The sequence below is a fragment of the Lonchura striata genome, chromosome 12 (genome assembly GCF_046129695.1).
Source record: "Lonchura striata isolate bLonStr1 chromosome 12, bLonStr1.mat, whole genome shotgun sequence".
Classification (NCBI taxonomy): Eukaryota; Metazoa; Chordata; class Aves; order Passeriformes; family Estrildidae; genus Lonchura; species Lonchura striata.
This window is the reverse complement of record NC_134614.1, coordinates 19,981,699-20,006,442: the sequence shown is the minus strand read 5'-3', so window position 1 is coordinate 20,006,442 and position 24,744 is coordinate 19,981,699. Positions and strand designations below refer to the sequence as shown.

Genomic DNA, 24,744 nt, shown 5'->3' with positions numbered 1-24,744 from the left:
ATCAGTAAATATTTCTGCTATGGAGCACTGTGGGGGCTGTCTCCTGGCAGTATGGCAGCCCTTTGTCTTGGGACCCTCAGGACATGCTGGCAAGTCTTCTCTTGCTGCCCAAATGTTTGTGGTGGTTTCATTCTGTAATCCCTGCAGCCACTGGTGTGACAAACATGGCACAGTTTGCAGCACTGCTGGCTAAGAACAAAGCTGGGCTCCTGGCAAGATTGCAGAACCCCCTGGTGTCCCCACATCTGCCACAGGGCTCCCTGTACCTGTCAGACCCTGTCAGGCTCCTTTCCCATCTCAGCCTCTTCTGGTTAGAAAAGGCAAGCTGGGGAAAACCAAGAGAAATTAGAGGACTCCAAGCAAGTTCATCATCTTCAAGAAGTTGCAGTGTCATGTCTCAGGATCCTGGCAGACCCAGAGCAGATTACATAATGGATGCTGATGATGAAAAAATGTAAAATTAATGCCACCCTCCTCCCTTTGATTCCAATCAAAAGGAATTGCAATCAACAAACAGCCTTTGAATTATTGACAACATTATTTGTTTTTTCCCCTGGTGTTTTTGTCCCACACCAGTTTGTGCTAATGTGCTGGCTCCTGTTTTGCTGAAGTAATAAAAGCTACTAAAATTGAAAAATTTTTGAACTAATGATTGCGTTACTGCCCACAGTGGATGCCTGAGTACCTTTGCACGTGCTTGAGAGACACAGACTGGAGAAATGTGATGTAGAGCTGACATAGTAAATCCTTTTTCTCCTTGAGCCTGGAGAAGAGGTGTTTAAAATGGAATGCCCCACTCAGCCTTCTCCAGAGCAGTGCATCTCTCCAGTTTCAGGACAGGGCTTCACACAGAGAGTACCAGCTTACCAAGGGGCTTTAGAGCACATCCTCAGAGCCACAGCTTCTTAGAAAGAAACCCATATTTGCCAGAATTAAATAAGTTGGGGCTGAGGAGATCAGTGAACTTGTCTCCTTTCTCCAGGCATCAAACACAGGCTCATTCAGTGAGTTTCTGAGAGCAGCCACGGTGTGGGGAGAGCTTCTCTCAGGGACCCACCAGCACCACCAGCTTTGCTGGAACAGAGGCAGTGCAGCAGGAGAGCAGGTGAGGCCCCGTGAGTGAAGGAAGGAAGGAGCCAGAGGAGGAACCAGGCTCTGCTCAATGGTACCCAGCAAGAGGAGAAGAGGACACAGGCAGAAAGTGATGCCCAGAATGCTCCACCTGAACTTGAGGAAGAATTTCTTTGTTGTGCAGTGAACATGCACTGGAACAGGTTGTCCAGAGAGGTGTGGAGTCTCCCTCACTGGGGGTATTCCAGAACTGTCTGGACGCAATCCTGTGCTCTGGGATGACCCTGATCAAGCAGGGAGGTTGAACCAGATGACCCACTGTGGTCTCTTCCAACCTGAAATATTCAACTTTTTCAGCTCTCTCATGCTCCCTAACTTTTTGGGAGCATGAGGGAGACGCAGGGACAGCAGCCTGAGAGACAAAGGTGCTGAGAGCCATTTAATGTTGTGCTTACAGTGATCACCTGGGCACACTCACAAATGCTCCTCCTCCTCTCCAGCAGCTGTGTGGGCCGTTTTTCACACCAGATAACCTGGAAATGAATGAAGCACAGGATTATCACCTGCCCAAGTCAGTGTCCCACTCCCCTCTACCTCTCAACTTGCTTATTTTAAATGTCCCGGGAGAGATGCTCAGGAGCCCAAAGGCATTTGGAATTCCATTTCCAGGGAAAGCCAAGGTGCAGCTTAGCAGGGTCGAGGTGAACTGAACTAGAAAGAGTCACAAAAGCACACGTGCACATTAAAAACCCAGCATCCAGGACCAATGTACAACTGGTGACAGTGACCTGGCTGTGGGTCACCTGCCAGCCATTCCCCCATGTTGGCTTTGCCTTCAGAAGCCAGTGGTTGTGTCTGTGACAACATATCCAAGGAGTTGAAGCACAATCAGGACTGAAAAGTGAACACATGATTATTATTATTTTTTACCCTCCCTTCTGCTGTGGGTGACAGAACACAATCAGCCCCTGACGTGCTTGGTTGCTTGGTAGCAGACAGGCACATTTTTAATTATATATTAAAATATGCTAAAGAACATAAAACGGCTGCGTGACTAATATGTGTGTATCAAGAAAGGCACATGACAGCAGCAAAATTGCCTCAGTGTCTGATAAAAAGTGCCTTTGCCAGGCTTGTCATCAAAAGATCAAGGGAAAGGGATGGAAAGTATTATTAATAAAACAGTGACTTTTTAAAATACCCCTCATTGTTTGAGGTGCATTTTTTTTTAATGTCTAGCATGAATTTAATTATTTTCTATTTATTCAGCTTTGATTTAGTTCCTGCTTTTTTAAACAGGACTATTATATTGGACCTAAGATCTCTGCTTATTCTCTTATGATGCATTGCTCCAAAAAGAAAAGCAGAGAAGTCCCAGCTGGCTGCTTGCAGTGCAAGTTCTTCATGGATCTGTTTGAACAAAATTACTTTAGTGGTCAGAGAATAAGAAATTATTTTATTATTTACAAGTGCTGAAATAATTTCTTTTGCAACAGCCTGCTCTATAAACTGCTTTTCAGCAGGAAAAAAGAAAAGGAATATTAATAAAGTCCCAAACCAGTCTATGATTCTGTGGTTCTGGAATGCATAAAGGAGTATCTAAGCAGCAATCACTCATGCCCAGTGAACAGTACATTCAGTGTAGTCAGTGTAAAATGAGGATCAGACCAAAGCTCTTGAAGACATTAAAAGACTAAATGTATTTGAAGTGGCTAAAGAAACAGTGCTGAACACAAGAGTAATGCCCCGTTCCTGCTCCCCTGGAGCTGATACCTCTGGTGTGAATTACAAACTGCACTCGGAGAAAACAATCTGCAAAGGACATCAGGAAATCACAACTCGCCTTGAACAGGGTGGGCTTGCCGGGATGGAGCACAGGAGTGAATCCACGCCCGGTGGGTCTGTGCTGGGAAGGACACAGCCCCACAGAGTGTGCTGCTCCCCTTTCATCCAAGCCTTAACTCCTGCTGCTGGCACAGGCACACAGGAGGAAAGCCAGAGGGAGCAGGGAGCTCTGAGAGGTGCTGCTGAACAGCAAGAGAGCAGGCAAAGTGTTTGAGCAGGGCCAGAGTCCCTGGAGCTGTGTGCCCGTCCACCAAACCCTGCTTTGAGGCAGCATGCTCAATATGGACATCAGTGGTGACATTTATATATATATATATATAAAAGAACAATCGATATTTACATACTTTGCCCATAAATATTGCATATAAATATTTTTATGCCCTGGCCCTCCCTGCTGACCACAGCAGCCTTCTCCTTTCCTTGCACAGCTCTTGGAGAGCACTCACACAAAGGAGTTTGTCACAGGAACCATCACTTGCCTGAGCACAGCTCCTGCTCAGAGCATCACGCCCAGAAACTGGGCTGGAAAAGGAGCAGTTTCAAGGAAGGGTGAAGCTCAGGTCACAGGCAAAGGCAATGATTTTGCTCAGTGCACACACATCTGACTTGTGAGCCAGCATCCTGTCAAGCCTCATTGATTTTAATAACTCAGGAGCACTTTTCCAAGCCATTCCCCCGCAATTTGAAACAAGTGTATTTCGAAGGAGCTGGAGCAACAGTGTAGGACAACTTTCAGCACTGGGACCACCCCCAGGTGTGAGAGCAGGAGCAGCACAGCTGAACCCACCAAGGCAGAGCCATCACCACCTCCCTCCTGGCATGGGCAGCTGCTGGGCTCCCAAGTCTCCTGGGAAGGAAAGCACAGTGAGGTGACACGGTGGCAATGTCCTGCTGTGCCACCACACCACACAGCTGAGCCCTGAGCATCCTCCAGCCGAGACACGGGGATTCTCAGCAAAACAGATCACACAGGCACAGCTGGACTTAACTTTTTAAATCCACTTTTTTACCCTGCACTGAATTTTTCAGGCTTGTCCAACACAACTGAAAAAGCTTCTAAGCAGAGCTGCCACCAACCTTTTACTGACATAGATCTAGTGCCTACAGCCAATGCCCCCATGATGGGTGTTCCTCCTGCTCCTCCTGGGTTCTCCAACCCAGCCAAAACCTTGAGGTGCTGCCACCCACAGCAAGAAATTCACTCCAAGCTGACCACAAAAAAAATCAACTGACCACAAAAATCAAAGTCAAAATACATCTAAGAACTCAAATTTCAAATAGCAATTACATCCTAGGCTGCTAATAAATGGATTTTCTAATGCAGTACTACTACATTCTAGTACTATGAAATTACATTACAAAATCTGCTGGAAACACAAGTTCTAGTAGATTCAGACTTTTTTGTTTTGTTTTGTTTTGTTGTTGGGTTGGTTTTTAAATTGAGCTAGTAATTTTTAATCCAATTGAATTAGATATTTTCTACTCTAATAGGTATCAGAATTTCAAGACATTGGTCAAATTCAATATTCCTGTTTACACTCGGGGCTCAAGCCCCCTGAGACAACACTCAATAACCCCCAATGCTGCTGCAGCAAGGTCCACGGAGAGAAGGAACTCAATGCTGTGAGCACAGGAAGCAAAAGGCTCTTGAAAAACAGGACCAGAAGGGATGAGAGAACAGAAACACAGAGAAATAATGAAGATGGGAAGACACAACAAGACTGCAGCAGTTTCCTCACCAGCAGAAACTTGAAGCAGCTGCTTGTATGTTGGCTCAGAGGTTTGGGAGGAGTGAGCAGAGAGGGGATGGGGATCCCACCATGCACGGGTCAGCAGGAGAAGGGGGTGAGGTGCTCCTGTCTAGGACTGCTGGGGACAGGGGACCGTGCAGGAGTGACAGCAGAACAAAGGGGGACAGGTACCCCAAGACCTCACAGGGCACCTGATGAGCTCCAAGGGGCAGAGAGGGAGGGAGGCAAATGACAAGAGCCCATGGGAGGAGGCTGTGTTAAATAAAACCCACCTGTTTTATTCCTTACTCTGGACCATAAGCTCTGGGTCTTTCCACTTTGGCATGCACCTGCAAAGCCCAGGTGGGGTCTGGTCTGTAGCTTCATTCCCCTGTGTGATTGCCACAAACACAACTGGACAGCTCTGGTAGAACCAACCACAGCAGGTCAGGGACATGGACACATCCATGGCCAAGTCACAGACACAGAAGCACTGCAGGGACTTCAAATGCACAGGAAAACAAGATCCACTCACATGGAAAACGAGTGACTTACACAGATGTATGTGAAAAACCAAATGCTTTAATCCATCTATCAAGAACAACAGTTCAAATTATTTCATTGGATACATTAATATTGATCCATAATTTACAGTGCTATGGACCATACACAAATTATTGCTGCAGTCAACAGCAGATGAATATCAACATTACAGTACCAAGCATCATAGCAAGAGGCAGTAATTAATGTCACTTTTTCAAGAAATATAGGTATTTATACTATTATCAACATCAGCTTCCCCCCCAGTGCATTTTATGTCAAACAACATAAATGTAAGTGCATTATTTTGTGCTTTGTGCTTTCCTTATGTACCTTCTTTTTGCTTTTACAGGTTGTAAGAGTTAAATATTGCTTTATAGGCCAAAAGCAGTAAGGAAGAACTTCGTGGTACTCTGCACGTCCCTGCCTGTCGCATGGCTTTGGCAAAGTGAGAATTGGTCTGTTCCCCACCCAGCTGCTCAGGGAAGCCACCGCTGCCCAGCGTCACACACGTCACCGTCCCCACACCGGGCAACAACTTCTGTCCATCCCACTCCACCCAGGCCATGCAAACCGTGCCTGTGACTGCTGCCCCTGTCCTCTGCCACCAAGCCTTGCAAAATGTCCCAGCCACACCCTCCACCGTGCTCCAAGGGGCAAAGGCACCTCCCAATTGCACCCACGGGGGGTCTGTGTCTCCTAGAGGCGTCCCCACTGCAGTGTCACCATCCCAAGGGTGGGCAGGCTCAGAGGAGGGCTGTAACCTAAGGAAACACGGGGGGAAGAGTGAGCAGGGCAGGGCCAAGTTTTGTGTTACCCCAGAAAACACAAGGTACAGGAGCACACAACACAGCTGCTGCAGCCACAGAGACTTCTGCCGAGGAATCCAGCTCTTGATGGAATGGTTGGCCTTGAATCCTAACTCACCTCCACGCAGCCAAAAATCAGAAGTCACGGCTGCCAGCGAGTACCAGTGGTTTCACATAAGCTTGAAAAATATTCATATACCACAGTCTAGACTTGAGTTTCTGAATGCTCAGGGCAGGCACCAAACCAAAAGCCTCATTCAATACATTCAGTGGTTCTCAGCTACTACACTCCAGCATGCACACCCTGACTTGTACCAATGCTGCAGAGCTGCCCCATTTTTTGGGGAAGGGCAACACAGCCCTGTGTTACAGCTACAACCATTTTTTACATATTTTCCTACCTGTCACCCCAGCCAAACAACAGCACCAGAAGCCTGTATCCCCACACCTGACTCAGAGCTATGGCACAGCTTCCTTGCAGGAACTGGGGGCATTTCTTACCCCAGGACCATGGTGACCACAGCACACCCTGCAGCCTCCTGGGTCCTGCCTGGGCCAGAGCTTCTCTACCCTAGGAAAGATATATTCCCAAAATCTGTCTGGGGTGAGGGGGAGAGGCATCGTTAACCCAGCTCCAGCTCCTCCTTCACAAACTAAAAAAGAAAAAAAGCCACAACCCCATGGTTGCATCGATGCTAACACATCGCTGAAGCGGGAAGGGAGGGCTGGACACAGCCATGGGAAGAGTGCCAGGAACACAGACCCCGAGTTCTACAGCCCTGCTGCAGCACGGGTGCCAGGCAGGAGACCCCAGGAGCCCTCGCCCCCATGCCACAGCAGCAGTGTCAGGCAGGGAGCTCTCCTGGGGAAATGTCTGGGAACTCCCATCACTATCCCCAGCCACCCCGTCCTACCCAGTTCACATTTGGTTTCTGAACACCACCTGCTGAGCCCAAGGTTTTTTTTGGAAAGCAGGCCAAACTGGCACTCAAGTTACTCACCGTGGCACTCATCCTATGCAATTTCCAGTGTAGCACAAAGGAGAAAGGGAAGCTCTGGTTTTCTATCCGTAGGCACCATGATACACCTCAATGCCCTGTACACCACCACCCTAAAGCTCTGTCTACGCCACACTTCAGTCAGTGCTAGTCGAGGAAGACTACAACTAGAGTTTAAGGCACTTCATTCTGAACGAGCTACGCCTGCCAGTCAGCTGTAGGCTGCCGTGGAGAATTCCATTCCCTCCGTCTAGCTCGGAACACCACCTGGCACCTCCGTGGAACACCTAGGCTGGATATAATACAAGGAAAACTACCGTTATTGCATAGGACTACACTTGAGTAGATAATGCACCAAACTACTTTTACAACATGGTTGCATGTTAAAAATTAATAACATTGTTATCAAGTAACAGTTATTTGCAGATACAGTAATTTACTCTTTTTTTTGTTTTTTTTTTCTCTTATGTCAGCCCCGGTGCTGAAATAGAACACGAATTGCTCTAACGGGTATATTAACTACATAGTTATGTTTCCAAGCATATTACTACTTTTTTTTCTGTATCACTAAAAATAAATATGTAAGTTCAGTTTCTCTACAGAGTTGTTTTATTACCTAATCTAAATTTTTACTCTACCTTAAATGCGTTTAAAAACATTTTCAAAGTGAGACTGTAATATACAAAATATTCTCAAAATCTCTCTTAAAACACAGAACCCTGCATAAAAGCTTTCTTTCAAGTGTTTACAAAGAACGCAGAAAACTTCCAATGAGTTTTAAAAATGTCAAAAAATTGCTGCAATATTAAGAGGCAAAAATCTTACAAATGAAATACAAATAAATTTAAAACAAAAAGTTGAGGATAACTAAGGAATCCATGCAAATCAAAAGAAACTGTACAATGCAATTAAAAAAAAAAAAAAAGCCAATTAGATATGTACAACATAATGTGCCCAGCTGATAATATGTATAATTTTTTTTTGTCCAAAGAGTGTATCCCAACTTACAGTGCTCCTGGCTTGGTTTGCCACTGGCAAAGCCACCCATGTGTGTCACAAAACAAAATAAAAATTTAAGAGGAAAAACTTGAACCGTGATCAAAAGGAAAATCCAAATCAGCTCAGAGTAAAATTAAACAACACTCTGAGACACTCACATCTCCCTGCACTTTCAGCAACAGCATTTTATATCACAATCAACACAATCAGGATGTCTTAACACTTGGGTTTAGTTTGTTTTCTGAGTGAAGTCAGGTGGGTATTTTCCCTAAACACTTGTCATGTAAGACCAACATTTGAGGGACACTGTATCTTTAAGGCAGCACTATTCAATTAACACAATTACAAATTGGACTTTTTGTTGTTGTTGTTGCTGTTTCTTTACATTCTTAAACTTTACATTTTGTTTCCAAGTAAATAGGTTGCATTTACAATCCTACAATTGACCCCTCCCCCCCCGTAGAAACAGACTCTTCATCTGTAATTCTATTGCTTTGAGTAGATTTGACCAGTTCAAAGTTCTTGGCGAATCCAGTTCACAGATTCTGTACATATGCTGTACAATATTTTGGAGGCATTGGTAGTTTTAAAATAGAATATACAAGTTTCTTCACAAAAATTCTAAAAAAAATTCTATATATATAATATACACACACACACACACACACACTGATGAAGCACAAAGGGAGGGGGAAAAAAAAAATCAAAAAAAAAAAAAAATCTACAAAAGGTAAATTATTTCATCTACTGATCAAAGAACCAAAGCAGTTTATGAAAGGTGTGCCAACTGATGCTAACAAGCATGGTCAGTGTCCTCCATGCTGACGCTGCTCCGCCTGCTACTCGTCTTTGACGCCCCAGGAGACACGGAGGAGAGCAGCGGGTCAGTCACCCCCACGGGGGACAGGGTATCGTCCATCAGGATGTCTTCCAGTTTGGATCCCATTTTGGCAGGAACCCCGTAGGTGCCAGCTGGCTCAGTCACGTTTCCCAGGTTGTCACTGAAGGTGATGGTGCCGTCGGTGAGGTCCAGGGTGGTGGTGCACGACAGGTCTGTGTGGTGGGGCATCATGTCTTGGCTGCAGTTGTCCAGCACAGGCTCCTGTTTGATGACCCTGTTGACCATGTCAGGGGAGCAAAGGCCTGTAGATGGGACAAGGGACAGTCCGTGTGCCCGGGCTTGCATCTCGAGTTCCTGTGAAGGAGGATAAGGGGCAAATTAAAAGAAAATCTGGAAATAGAATCTGTCATCTTATGCTCGTCTTGCAGCTTCCAGTTTCCTTCTCCTGTACATGTTTCCTTGCTTTCCCCTAGTGACAAGTGCTTGTACCTTGCACACTCCAGCCCTGCAGATTTTCACCTGAACAGCAGAGTCTTGAAGAGGTGGGTGGACACCATCCCACACAGACCCTTCACACTCCTCCTCAACACCTACACCACAGCCAAAACCCAGCACCCTGCAGCACAGACATATTCCCCTCAGGCTTCTTCTCAAACCAGTGCCAGGACAGACAGGTTTGGCATCAGGTAGGGTGAGGAAAATATTTAAAAATAGGAAAAAAAAAAAAAAAACTAGAAGAAGCATGTTTTTTTAGTAATTTTTAAAAAGTCATATGTGAAGGCACAGCATGTCTATGAGATTGTTATCAATCCCTGGTGAGACTCTGGAGGGGACATTTCTCACTCTACAAGTCTAGCAGAGCTGGAAGAGGTCAATCAAAACTGAGCAACAACACTATTCCTGTGCAGAAAAATCACCACGAAGTCACAGAAAGCTTCCAGACTTCACACAGAGCCAGGATTCTTCAAATTTCCACGGAAAGTTTAAATCTCACCTTCACATTTAATCATACAGAAATGCTTTCTCAAAAATACATCAGTGAAAGAGATGTTTTGCTTCTACTTCTGCATTCTATTAGGCAATCACAATCTCAGATGTGATTGTGCTGCTTCTGGATATTCCTGTCACTGAGACTGACTACTACCCTTTTCCATAATTTCCAGGCTAAAACAAGCTTGTAATGGCACACTGTAAGATCAGAAGAGAAGGTGGAGTAAGCAAGCACTTTTTCCATCAGCTAATGTGCCAGAATGAGGAGTTCCTTATTCCATGCTTAATCAGAATCAACAAAAAAGGGGAAAATACACACTTGAGGTTATTTGCTGCCAGATGCATTGCCCATTATTGTCTGGTATTTTGATTGAAGGAGCCAGAGCAGATGGGTAATACAAAGCAAGATGAAAGATGTTTAAGAAGTGATCTCACTTAGCTTTGAAACACCACTGCTCGATGCTGCTCTGCAGAAGGCTTGTGTGTTTTTATCATCTCATTCTGGCAGCAGATTGCTCAACCAAGTACAAAACTGTGCTGGGGCTCAACTCGGCCTGTTCTATTTTAAAGCTGTTTACTTCCACACTTGACTCTCAGGTATTTGCAGCTTCATTATCTCTCTGGTGGATTAGCTGGGCTGTTGAGGGGTCTCCTGGCAGGCCACAGCTGCATGCAGAGCTCAGCTGTTTGTGCTGCAGGGGAGCAGCAGCACGAGGATATCTGGGATATCACCATCTTACACCCAGTAAGATGGTGGTATCTTACACCCAGTTCTGGTTCACTTCTTTAATTTCCCTTCTATGGAAAGCAGTGGCTAACCAGAAAAAACCCTGTGTTGACATCAAGGTTAAGGTTTCCTATCCAGCTTGAGGTAAAGACAAAGGAATTAGAGAAATGGAGTTTTCACCCTTGTATCTCTGCGTAGCTCAGAACACTGGGAACCTGGGTGAATCTAACAAGGCAACAACCCACAGAGAAAACATATTCATGCCACCTACTGCTTTTCAGTGCTGAGGAGAACTGTTGTACAGTCCTACAGACTGCAAGCAGCAGAGAAGACTCCCAAAGACCTGAACCTAATTTTGTTACTATCAATAACTAAGTGATACATAAAGTCCCAATGCCTTAGGCCTGGCAAACAAAAGAATGTATTAACATATAAATATTTTTGATGGTATGGTCTGGAACTAGCACTAGCCATGGTAGAACAAAAACAGACCACTTGTAAGTGTTTCTACTAGAGTGTTAGGATTCTATTTTTTTTTTAACTAAGATATCTTTGGCTTTTTCTGGAAAAATCTCTGCAGATATCTCAGCCCTTCCTGCCGTTCATTTAAACGTTGGTTCCTCCTAACCCGCACCCCACAAGCCACCACTATTTGCAATCACACGCTGCAACACCAAGAGCATTTGCAGCTCATTTCTCAGCAAACCTGTATTCTGAGCAGCAGGTGCCTGTTGGCATGTTCCAGCTTCTTCTGCCTGTTCTCCAGCTCCTTGGTGCGCTGCTGTTCCCTCTGCAGCTTGCGGATGTAATCCACCGATGCCTTCAGGATCGTTCCCTTGTTCCAGCGCATGTCACTTTGGAACGACACAAAAGGACAAGGTCAGGCTCTGCTTCACAGCTCTTCACACCTGTACCTGTGACTGCACCTCATCCTGACATAACACCCAGCTGCTATTTATTGCAGGTTTGTGGATACAGAAGGCGTTTGCAGCGCACTAGAGGGGGCTGGAGCACAGCCCTTGGGAAGCACGTTTGCTTCAGAGAGAGAGAGAGATGCTGCTGCATCACCATCGCCTCACATCATCTTACTTTCTCTAAATGGGCAAAAAACATCTTCCTGCAGCCTGTCAGCACAAAGATCCACCTGTCCTGTAGGGTGGTACTGAGACATTTTGTCCTGCTGGCCTTGGAGGAGGCTGCAGAGTCTCGCTGCAGAGTAGCTCTGAAGTTGCTCCACAAGCAAGTGCCTCAAAATACTGGGAAATCTCCCCAGAATCTTCACTGATTCAGATTTAAGAACACTTTCAAACTCCAGAGCAAGGAAGGTTTCTTGATACTGAATCAGCATTGAGAACTCATAAATACAAGCTAAAAGCAGCAAAATCATTGTAGAATTATCACAAACAATTGGGAAATTACAGCAAACACTGACAAATTATCAGTAAACAAGCACAGAGTTATACTCTTTGTTTTCCTTTTTTTTTTTTTTTTTTTCCCTTGGAGGGAAGGGGATTGTAATGGCTTCTCAGATAAACTGCCCTCCGTTTTCACTGAAACAGATACCAGTTCTATCTTGTCAAGCTGTAACATCTAATTTAATTAAAAGAATCATTTAGGAAGACATGCAGCCATCAAAGCAGTCAGACCAGCATAAGGTTTCCCATCCTCACATCTCTGGTAAGGCAGTCAGTCACTTGCAGCACCAAGCCCAGCTTTGAGACAAAAATCACCTAATTAATATAAACACAAGCAGGTTCCAAAAGGGGAAAAATGAACCTCTCAAAAAAATCTTCAAAAAATATAATGGAACCTTTCAAGCATTTCTGCTGTCACAGAGTGTTCAGAGCAAATAGAAAGCATAGGAATTTGGGGTTTTTTTATAAATTCTTGTTCTTCCCTAGGATTTCACCTCCTCCCTGCCCCAGTCTCCCTGGGCATGTTGTACTTACGGGTCATTTGACTTGGGTATCAAGGTGCCCGGTTCTTTTATACGATCATTAATATTAAATCTTCTTCTTCGTTCAACTTTAGGAAAAACAGCACAAATGTTACAAGTAATATTCAACTTAATCACAACTTATCAAGTGTTATATCTAGGACTTCTTTAAATACCACTGAAATGTTTGCCTGAAGCTTAAAATCCAGTGATAATTGATTTTGCTCTCCTACAGCTGGACACACAAAGAAGGAAGTTCTGTCTATACTGTAAATTTTAGGACTGCAGAGTTTAACTGAGACTAAAAATCAGAATTACTTAGAAGCATTTTTCTAGGGATAAGGATCACAGACAAATTCAGAGACTAATATTTAGATGCTCAAGGAAATCAATCCTAAGACAGAAAAAGGGACAAAAGGCACAGTCTCTTTTTTCAAGTAGTCTTCCATGTGCAACACTTTGAGGATCCAACAGTCAAATTTAAATATCAATTTTCCTGCATTACCTTTTCATGCTATGGAAAAGGCTTCTGGGTGGCTCAAGGCATGAAAACTTTCTTTTTTTCTACTACTATAAAGTATAAAAAGAAAAGTTATGGATCCTTTATTAAGTCCTAAAATGCTCATTATTTTAAAACACTTTTTTTCCGACTTGGAAATACAACCTCCTTTCAAAAATGAAATTTATAAAATTGCCATACTGAGGACCCATTTGTGGTTTAACGTCACTAACTGGCCAGGTATCTAATGTTTTTAAAAAAATTAAAATTAAAAAAGTAAAATTGTGCAAAGTGGTTTTGTTAAAAGCAATTGGGTCATACGTTGAACCCAGAAATTCCATTGGTAACAACCACTCATTCATTTAGTTTATTGAAAATAAATAAAAATAGAGTTAAAATTCAGTAGTAGATTTAAGGACACATATCACAAGAATTTGAGATATTTGATTGGGCATAACACAATGATCTAGTGCTTTATACTACATGCAGCACCTCATCCAGATTTAGAATATCAGTATTTGAGCATTTAATACCCAAAATCCTTCCAAGAATTGGTGCAAAATATGAGGAATCAAAACTTACTCAAGTTGTGATTGTCTTTCTTTTGTCTCTCCTTAGCCAACGCTCTCGCTTCCGACTCTGCAGGAAAAATACATGTGCATGTGAATGAGGTAATAAATATTAAAATAATTCAATCACAGCGTTGAAATACCTGCACGGGAAGCCTGGTGGATTATTTGTCACACCAATCATTACTCCCATTCCAAGGAGCAAGAAGGGCTTGTGGATGCCAAAACACACGGCTGGGACTGAGCTTTGCCTCTGCACCTGTGGAGCATCTCTTCCCACACTTCCCAGAGTGACTCCCACGACGGGAATGTTTCCCACGGAGGCCCTGACTCAGCAGGGGATTTGAGGAGAACAAAGTGCTGAAATCCAGCATGCCTTGCCCCGAGTCTGCACACGCATCCCACGGGAGCTGAGCCAGAGGAGCAGCATGCTTGGGGCATTGCTGCCTGCTCAGGATGTGACACACGCAGGACTCACGGGCTCTGCTCGCCCAAATTAAGCTACATCCTTCTGTGGCACGTGCACACACATCACGACAGCACTCAAGGGATAACTTAAGTGACTTGTTAACAACAGTGTGTTTTCCAGCTATGCTACCTGTTCCTTTTATATGAAGGAAAAAAAAAAAGGTGAAAAATTCAATGTCTTTCTTAGCAAAAAAAAGTTGGAAAACAATGGTTCTTGCTTTGGGAAAAGCAAAAAGGAAAGTAATGGCAGCCATGCTGCACAGAACTTGTCTCCTCAACTCAGAACTGCCCTTCACCTTGCTCCACACACTTATTACCTATTTTTTATTATTCTATTATTATTGCTATTATATTCTATAATAATGATATAATTACTAACTTCTGCATGCAATAGTTCAGGCAACAGCACAACTAAATTTATTTTTTTCAGTTCTCATCTAAGTGTCTCAAGCAATTTCAAGTATTTTATCTTTGCTCTACCCCTTTTCATTTTCTTAAAAGTTGAGGTCATTAATCCTTGCCCCATTGCATTCGAATCCCTAAACCAGCAAACACTTGCAAGTTTCACAGTAAATCAGTGAGAAGCAATGAATGCATCATCTTTTACCACACATTCCATTGTGAAAATAACCCCTCACTGTAGCCAGTAAGTTTCTTTTCTGTGTTACTTTATTTTGATCACAAAAAGACTCACCTAAATTAATTCTGTGTACAGGTAAGTGTAGCATATAGACATTAAAACTTATTTCAGCTCTGTTTTGATGTAGTTGATGTATTGAGGACTTCCAAAAGACCACTTCACTCACAATTTCCCCTCTCTTTCTGCCTTCTTGGCCTGAAGCCTGACACAAGCACCTGCAGAAAATCCACCAGTCTGCACATCCAAGTTGGGCTGAGTTTGCAGCCTACAGCCCCTGGAGCTTTCTATACTTGGGGCAACAAAACTGCCTGCAATGCAGGACTTTGAGAAGCTCTCCTCCCTTCCCACCTTCCTCTCACACAATTCCATCTCTGTACAAGCTGCATTTTTCTAGCAGCCACAAATCATTCTGTGCTTTGTGTGTCTTTTTTTTGGTGCTGAGTTTAAATTCTGTGCTGTCCTATAAATGCAAATATCTGCTGGCTCAGAGAGGTGGCATTTCCTCCTAGCCTATTAAAACTGCTCTGCTTAAACTAATTTCTACCCAGAACCTGCTTTGCAACTGAGTCAGCCTGTGAGTTTTCACAACAGAAACTCAGAAAGATGACAAAGAAACCAGGCCCCTACCCTACTGCATGGTCAGTGACTCTCTGTAGGGCTTAGGAATAGGCATTTCTGGGCATTAATATGATTTTGCCAGTTCTAGAATGGATTTCCATTTGTTCAGCCTACAGACAACCACACTTTGCATATGTACCCTGTGTGTGGTTATATCCTTCCAAGTGAGCAGAAATAAAACATGCCTGCAAATATGAAACTTATTATTTGCTTCAAACTATCTTGCTCTTGTACACATGTGCTCGAGAAAAAGAGGTTTTTAGTGTGGTACTCTCCTGCCCCTGCCTCCCACAGCTTGTTCAGAGCATTGCTGCAGGAATTGGCAAAAAAAAATTTAAGGAACATTTCATTTTCATCTTAATTTAGTGATGCATATTAATGGATCATAGGATGGCTTGGGTAGGAAGGAACCTTAAAGATCATCAAATTCCAATCCCCCAGAGCCTAATTTTACATTTTAAAGGCTCTACATGCCCAGACTTCACATTATAACAGGTTATTTGTTCATTACTGCCCTCCCCTACTGAAGTAAAGCCCCAATCTGTATCACTCCTGGACATGAATCCCACAGAGACTCCAGATGTGAAGTTGTTAAAAGTTTGCTGTTGATAGGGCAAACAGTAATCCCAAACTAGAACACAGCTCTAGAAAAGATGCATGGAAGCTTCCTGGAACACCAGACAGTGCAGGTGTGACTGTAACAATTAAGGATTTTATATGAACTTGTGACAGTGAACACACATGCACCCACACAGGAACACGGGCTCAGAGTAACTGCTCACCCATATATTCTTTCTCATAACAGAAATTATGCCCAGTATCACCTGAATTCAAATAATACAATTACTCCAAGGTGGTATTTTAGATGTATTTACCTGTGAGCTCCCTTTTTATATTAGGAAGATTAGCTGGACATGAGTTGCTGATGTTTAGTCCTGGAGGAGGCATGCTTTGGTTGCCATAAAGGTCAATCAAATTGCCAGACACAGGCAACTGGAAAAGATAAACAAGGAAAAGGATCATTTGGTTTGCCTTTGTACAGAAGAACAGAATCAGGATATGCTAAGTAATCTGTGCTCTTTTCCATGTGCAAACAGAGCCTGCAAGAAGGTCAGCAAAATCCACAGATATTTATGGGCATGAGGGATTAAACATCTACACTGGGAAATTCTGTTCTCCTCAAAAGTATGCAGATTTAAAATATCGAGAGGTAACAGAAGAGGTAGATGCTGATGATATTGCTGCACTGTTTCTCCTTATTTTTCATTAATATTATTACATCTATATCCCTTAAAATTCTCTCATATCTGAAAGAGCCTACAAAACTTTCCCAGAGAAACCCCCCCACTTTTTCCAGGGATACGTGAGTGGAAGCACTTTGCAAGTTGTCACATGCTGGAAGAAGAACACTGTATTAATTAATCACATTTTTCATGTGATTTGAAAACTACCTACACAGAAAACATTTCAGTTTACTTTGTTTTTCGCCTTACATAACAAGAAGGCACACCAGTAGGAGGAAGATTATTTTTACAGTTAGTTTCCTCAATTACTTGTTCACTCTGCTGTGTTTATTTAGGCATTTAAACAAGTAGATTTATACAGAAATAGGACAGTATTTCAATGAGATCTATCAAAGCTATCCCTTTATATTGAAACATATTTAAAGAAGCTTGCAATTATCCTGAGTGGATTATTTTATCCATCTCTTATTTGGTTTTGAAAAGACAGGTATAAAACACTCAGGTACCTTATCTGAGTGGCAACACTAATCATCAGTGCTGCAAAGAAAACCAATCCCTCCAAGACACTGATCCTGCAGAGATTAGAGTAGGTATTGACTTTACACCCATGTAAATAATGCTGGTGAATACAATGCAGTGAGTCACAGCCAGGACTATTAAACTCCTACTGATGGGCCTTGCCAGACTGGGACCTAAGAAAATTTCTCTGCCATATGGAAGCAGATTAAACAGGAGTGGATATTAAAATACCACCATGCTGATGGTTGTTGAGAACAGATAATGGCCAACAACAAAACCAAAGTCCCCTGCCTCAAACTTTAAGAGACAGAGGAATAAACGTAACTGAATTCTCACTATTAAGTCAGCCTTGTTTAAAAAGAAAAAAGGAAAAAAAGGAAGATCTAATAGTGCTGCTCAGGTCACAGCTGTGCTGATGTGACCTGCCCACATCAGTGCCAGGGTGACACTCAATCTCACTGCTCTACAAGGCTGACCCTTGTGTCTTTGGGTCCCCCAAGCACATCCCTGACACCGACACAGCAAGAGCGTCACACACCCTTCTGACTTGGATGTGCTTGTCCTATTCATGCTCCTAAGCATGGGGAGAGCACAAAGACCCTGTTTGTAGCCCAAGGACTTGAAGTTCGTAAGGAGACATGTGAAAACTAATTAGGAACTTGAGGGAATTTAGAAATAAAAAAGATTTTTTGTTAGAAATCTCACACTGGCATCTCAAAGCCTGGGTAAAATAGTCAGGTTGTAATGAAATGTGGAGAACATCAAGCTGCTTTCCTTTCTGCAACATGGACCCTGATTGTTACAACAGTTTGTGACGGATTTCTTTTTTCCCCCTAAGGTGTCAAACAATGAGCCAGATTTCCATGTCAGTAAACAGGACAGTGTGAGCAATAATCACAAAAGGAGACAGAGAAGACAGGCAGCAACATGTGGCTGCTAAAGCTGTCCACACCAATGCTTACTAGAGAAATTCACATTAGGGGGAAGGAGATGCCAACCATCTCCACTTAAATCAGTGATCTATGCAAGCAGCTCCTTTCTTTGACCACTTCCCCAGCATCCAAACTCCACAGCTCAAAGCTGCAGCTGTAACATTTTCCTACACATGGTCCATGATCAGCATGAGTCCCTAAGAAGCCTTTTCTCCAGGATGGCTGCAGTCACATCTCTGGGAATAACTTACACTAATTCTTTTCCAAAAACACAAAGTGCATGCAACACTCTGGGCCATGTCACTTAAAATACCTGCAGCTAAAGATAAGTTAAAACTGAGGCACATCTTCAGTTCATAATTTTATAACAGCTCCCAGAGGAATAAAATCAGTTGACTAAGGTAAACCAAATAATCATTAATGCGGGGTTTAGGGAACTGGGAAAGTAAAAGAGGACCCCTGTGCTGAGGGCATTGGCTTGAGATGCACAAGACAGCAGTGTGGTGAGTACACAACAGCAGCCACTAGACTTGGGGCAAAAAAAGCCCAAAAGGAGTTTATTATGTGCCCATTGCAGTGACACCTGGGCGTTTATTTAAATTGTTTCTTATTTGAAGAAACTGGAGAAAACCACACATTGTTGGCAAACATTTTGGCTCTAAGACAGTTGAGCCTTTCACCACCATCCTCAAATACAAGATGGGAAGATGTCAAAACTTCCACAGCCATTTCATAGGGAGCTGGAATCTCAAACTTGAGAAAGACATGGAATTTTCTGGAGATAAGGAAGATCCTTCCCTGTCTTCTACAAATTCTAGCATGTTTCCAACCTAAATATGATTTTCCTTACAGCTTTCTTAGCTTTTTCTGGCTAAGAAGGAATTTAAATACAGCACCAGCCAGATCATCCACCTTTACTCTTCCAAAAAGTAAATGAAGGAAGGGTGGCTTATACCAGGTTTAGCATGTTATCTTCATTGAAACAACATGGTTGAAAATGCTTTCACTTGGGAGATTTCATATTTCAAGGTCTTGGTATCACAAATTGCACAAACACAAAGTAAAACAAATTAAAATCTTCCTATCACTTTGCATCTGCTTCTTTTTTTTTTTTTTTCTTTTTAATAATAGCTTTTATATAACAGAAATTTGAAATATGGTAATTATGACTGCAGATTCATCACACTGTACATTCAGGGAAGTCTGAGGCTTTCATTTCTCCTCCACTACTCCAACAAAACAAGCACCCACATTGTGTCTAAAATCACTGAGACATCAGCTGTGTGATCAACAAGGCTGTTTCTAAGGTACCAGCACACACTGGAATGGGTTCTGCACCCCAGCTCGTGCAGCCCACAGTGTATTGTGATGTTCCCTGACCTACAAGCATATGCTCAGCAGCAGCCCGTGTAACAAAACTCCTCTACTCTGGAGTTTAAATTCCAGAAGAAAGCCACATTTAGAAATGGAACTGTACCTATTCACAGAGCTCTCCATGCCAGGCTCTGGCTGGAGTTGATTAGCTGGATGAATTAATTGTCATCTCCACCAGAGCACTTTCCATAGTACTCATTAATTCAATTAGCAGGTGACATCTAGGCAGAAAAGCTTCTCTATAAACTAGTTACCATTTTGTGACACTTGCCACCACAGGTATTATTCCACCAAACACCAAAGCTGACAAACACTCCCACAAGCAGTTGACTGCAATGGGCATTTTCAATTCAAGGTACCTGGAAACTCCCTTAGCTTGCTCTGCACAGAAATCTCTGATTTTGCTTATCAATTAAGTACTGTTACCAACTGTAACAAACTGGTCCTTTTGTTCTTTGTTGGTTATGGAACAACAACTGCCTGTGTCACAGACTCAGCACAGCTATTTATAGCTTGTGTCTCTTTTGAGACCATTTCCTCTCTTGATTTCTCCTACCTCGACTTAGTTCAGTCTGTAGGCATTAATTCCTTATTAATAACATGTTGCATGTTTTAAGAGCTAAGTCCTGTCCCAGAAGAAAAGTGTTTGGCTTGTTTTTTTTTTCCTAAACCAATTGTTGAGAAACATGGTTCAATTTCCATCTCTTCAAGATTGGTACTAGGCTGATTCAGAGAGTGAAATATGCTTTTTTCCTCCAGTTATTTAACCTTATTGGTATAGAAGTCTTAATTTCACTGTTTCATATCCTTATTTTTCAGACTGCACCATACAGAGTAGAAAAATTCTGATATTCCACAGAAAATGTGGACCAGGCAGTTTTTACAAGGCTTCTTGCCATGCAGCAAGCACAGCAAAGCACAGGAGGGATGCAGACTGCCCTAAACATTGACTACAGGGGCTCCTTGCACCAAAAGAGTGCAGAGTATCCTTCTATCCCTGTTTGGAATCAAACAGCCACTCTGGGGTCCCTGTGAAATGAGAAAATAAGAACAGCATAGAGATATCCAAGCCCCTTCTAAATTAATGTGTTCCAACCCAACAGTACTTCAGAGAAAGCACTCCAGAAGAACCACATCCCTCAATGGAAAAAAAAAAAAAAAAAAAAAGACAAATTGAAAATCAGATTAACTTTTTGAAAGCTATCTTTTGTCAGCTTCTTGAGGTTTTCTCTCAAATTCCAGGACAGCTGCACTTTGCAAGTCATCTTAGATTAAAGGGAAATTTATTCTCTCCAGCAGGACTGTGCAGCTCTTTCCCTGTGTGCTCAAAGGGCACCATTTAGAAAGGGAAGCTGGTGGGCCGCTTCCTGCGTCATCCACCACGGCTCTGAGAGGGCTGTGGGAATCTGTGGGAGCACAGGACCAGGTTAACATGACATCAGACAGCTACTGTCAGCAAATGCAAACCTATGCCACAAAATCAGTGCTCTGTGGTAAGCTGTAAATTCTGGCACCAGATGAAACAGAAACAGACGCCAGCACTGGCAGACATCTACTCAGCCAGATCTAACAGTGCTTAAGCCTAAGGCAAAAAATTCACTGGAGCTACCCTCCACAGAAGATCAAAATCAGATTATGCCAAAAGCATGATTATATTAATTCTCAAAGCAATGTGAACCAAACCTAAAGAGCCACTTGGAGGACACCTGTGCTTTCCCTCAGTGCCTTCTGCACCTCTGTATTTTTGGCTTTTATTACAGGCTTCCCACGTCCCCTGCCTTGTTCAGTTTTCACCTTCTTTCTTCCTTCCCTTTGTTTGTTTGGAAGATTGCTTTTTTAATTTTTTTTTTCCTCCTGCTAAATTCTGTAACATCTTTGCTGCTGTCTAGCTGGGGACTTCTCTGCAATTGAAATCAGGCAGAGATAAAGTTCTGATGTTAGAGATAACAGAAAGTGTCTCTGGATAGGGATGCTAACATACAGCAGACAATTTCTTACTTGAATATGACAACATTCAGGAACCTGGGATGCCAGAGGTTCCTTTGTTTTTGAAGCCCAGGATAAAGTCCATAACAAGCTTCAATATCAGTGGGAACAAGCCACTCCTGGTAGCACAGTTTACTCCTCTGTTGTAATCTTGGCAATCAGAAAAGTAAAATTCTCCTCTGTATTCTCTCAACTCCAGCTTGTATTTTTAAATTCAAGTTTTTCATTGCAACTGTATCACCTTAAACACTTCAAAGGAAAACTACTCTCTGTAGAGTAATGCAATAACTACTTAATTGCAGGGAACAAAAGTCCTGCTGCAGTTTTGGCCCCTCTCAAGGAAAACCAGTTAGACTTAACAGGGAAAGCAGAAGGAAAGGACCACTGTACCGTGTTTGCCATTTGCAGGGCTGGGTCCACCAAGCCGAGGATTTCTTCATTGTAACTGGACTCCAAACTAATGATGTCATCAATCACATCATCCATCTGCAGCAGAGAGGTGGACAAAGAGAAACACACCAGTTATCAGAACCACTGGGACACTGGAGCCTGGCAAAGCACTTCAGCCACCCAGCAGAGGTGCCTGTGCAGCGGGGCAATCCTCCAGCTGTGACTCCTGCTGTCCTGGCAGGATACTCAGGTCATGGCAGAGCCGAGGATTCGTGGTGCAACCCCCTCCTCCCACCAGCAGCCACCCTGCACCCCTGCCCACAGACACACTGTTCCTCCAGCAGCAGGGGAGGAGGAAGCTGCCCGTGGAATAAATTACTCTAAGGACATGACTCCCTCTCCCCACTGCAGCACTGCTGCCTGCCCTCCATAAAACAGGACCCAAAACATGGGCACAGGCAGGAACACCGAGCCCTGGACACCTGCAGGGAAGGAGGGGGAGCAAAGATTTGCTGCTGGCCCCTGAGAGCAGAATCCATTGGATTTGTGTCCCTCATACACCCTCTCAGGAAGCACCACCCAGGGGCAGCTCAGAGCTGATTTTAGGTGGTACAAAACACCTTTTTTCAGGGGTTGGGCTGGAAGGAGCTTCCATAAGCTCCTGCACAGGCAGGAGGAAACACCCCTTCACAGCACCCACACGTGTGCTCCAAACTGTCCAGCAGGATTGACTATTTCAGGACAGGGCTATTTCCTTTTTGCTCATTATAAAAACGGAGCTTAAATGACAGAGATCTACCAAATCAATGCATAAAGGTGATGGTAAAAGTACATGGGATTTTTTTATCAGCTCCAGGAAGTGTGATCACAACAAATTACACTGACTGGAAGTGAGGGCAAGAAAGGAAGCAACAGTTACAGCCCATACCCGAAGTCTTGTTACTGATTCTGGTGAGAAATAAAAACCCTTAGTTTTAAGAAAAAGAATGAAAGTATAAGAGGGTTATTACTGAGGGTGAATTACCACAGATGGTAATTCAAAGCCTTCTCCAATAATTTTTTAAAGCACAAGTGGGATCTGCATAGAAATGTGGACTTAATGATTATCAGGGCAAAACCACATCCATGTAGTCTTGGAAAATCCAGTTAGAAAACATTTCCTGATGCAAGACCTTAAATGGTTGATGTGTTCTTCTGCTATGGCATTACTGTGCTAGAACAGCATGAGCCTTTTCCAGCTATCTTCATGTACTTTTGACACCAATGCTAATAAACAACATTGCTGTATTGTACCTTAAATACATCTTCTATTCAACTTCTTAAAGACACTGTGGATAAGTTTATTTTTCAACATATCATGAAAGAAACATGCTCTTTAGAAAGGGGACCTGTGCTCCACCTCATGTGTCATCCAGTACCTGCATGCATGATGCTCGTGAGTGTGTATTCAGAGCCGGGCACTCACTCTCAACCCTGCTTTGCTCTTCAAATTTATAAAATCCCTGCAGATATAAAAGAAAAAAAAAAAAAAAAAAAGAAAAAAAAAAAAAAAAAAAAAGAAGAGGAAGAAAAAGCAAAGCATGGATCTGAGTTCATGGCACAGTCTCAGTCCCAAAAAGAGCACGAATGAAATTAGTGTCATGCACACATGTTCCTGATGACACAGCAAAGTGAAGCTGTAAATATCTTCAAGAAAAAAGTGTTTGGGTACAGCTGAGACAATAGCATGGAAATATCTCATTTTCATTTCTTTCAAAACTATGGAGCACAAGTATTATTACCCTTGCATGTGCAAAATATGTTCTGTAATCACTGTTTCTCCAAGCTGTGTAACATTTTGCTCATGGAATGCATCTGTACTAAAAATCTGGCACAAAAGCTTGAAGGGAGAATGAGAAGACAAGAGGAACTCTACAATTGCCTCCTAGTTTTCATGTTACAAAAATTCTGACATGATTCTTGTATTTGTTAATATCTTCCCAACCATTTTCCTTTGGAGCGTGAGCACACATACAACATCTAACTCAGTTTTTGCCACTGAAGATTAAGGCAAGGTTGCAAAGGACTTCTAGACATAGGCTATTGAAGTCTTATATTTGCAGCACTGGAACAGCAATTGGTAACATTTTAGGGCATATTAGCTTGGATAATCTGGCCTTCCAGCTACCCATGAGACTTGCTCAAATTTTACCATAAAAATACCTAAAATATCTCAAAATAGCTTTGTTTTTTTTTCAGTTATTTTCGCTATGCTCTTTGTACTTTATAGACGAACAAGCCATAAATAACATTATTCCAGAAAGCTACAGCTGACAAAGCTGCTTTGTATTCTCCAAAGGTCAATTATTCACTGTGTGCATCAAGCAACAGAGAGGGAAACAAGAAAAGTAGTTTTAGTAAGTATAAACTAGCTAAAATGGTTCAAACCAGAGGAAGCTAGAGGGACGTGGGCTTTTTGCCAAAAATATCTATTGATCAGGCAGACACAGAGTTAGCCGTTACATTTTCACGACGAACAGAAAAGATAAACAGAACATCTTAACAGGGAGCAAATATGGTTTTAAAACAACTTAATTAAAGCAGACGACAGCTCTGTTTTACTGAAAACAGGAACAGGAGAGTTCTTACCTCTTTCTCACAGTTGGAGTTGAGGGTGAGCATAGCCATGGGGCTGTTGGGCGCGCTGCTCCCCGTCCCAGGTGGCATGACATGATCCCCAGGCTGGTTTGGACATGGCAAGCTCAGGGCTTGGTTGGCATGTTTATTTGCTAGAGTGGTAGAGAGGTACTGCTTTACCTGCTGCCGCTGGGCCTGCTGAATGTGGTACTTGGTTGGATTCTCAAGGTGAGTCTGCACCTGTAGGACAAAATTTAAAAAGGATAAAAGGTTTTTATTGTTTTACAACATCGATGCAGGTGCTACGGATCTGAGCTACAGATTTGTGACATAAGGACCAGCTATGTGACAAAACACAAACCTGTACAACTCCAAGGGAAGTCCACACTGCTTCACTAACTCG

The 24,744-nt window shown here is 42.9% G+C and overlaps 1 protein-coding gene across 5 annotated transcripts in view; it reads right to left on the bottom strand.

The window, feature by feature from the left end:
* Positions 1-5,208: 5,208 nt before the first annotated feature.
* MITF (melanocyte inducing transcription factor) overlaps positions 5,209-24,744 on the bottom strand; it is a 99,382-nt gene continuing 79,846 nt past the window's right edge. For 4 of the 5 annotated variants that reach the window (XM_021550772.2, XM_077786167.1, XM_077786169.1 and 1 more), the window contains 8 exons: positions 24,354-24,581; positions 23,144-23,227; positions 21,726-21,821; positions 16,156-16,273; positions 13,568-13,624; positions 12,500-12,575; positions 11,257-11,404; positions 5,209-9,187 (listed from right to left, as the gene is read on the bottom strand). In XM_021550772.2, the coding sequence (XP_021406447.2) occupies positions 8,786-9,187; positions 11,257-11,404; positions 12,500-12,575; positions 13,568-13,624; positions 16,156-16,273; positions 21,726-21,821; positions 23,144-23,227; positions 24,354-24,581 (1,209 nt within the window). In that variant the 3' untranslated portion in view covers positions 5,209-8,785. The remainder of the gene's footprint in view (positions 9,188-11,256; positions 11,405-12,499; positions 12,576-13,567; positions 13,625-16,155; positions 16,274-21,725; positions 21,822-23,143; positions 23,228-24,353; positions 24,582-24,744) is intronic. The other variant, XM_021550781.2, reaches the window with a different exon arrangement.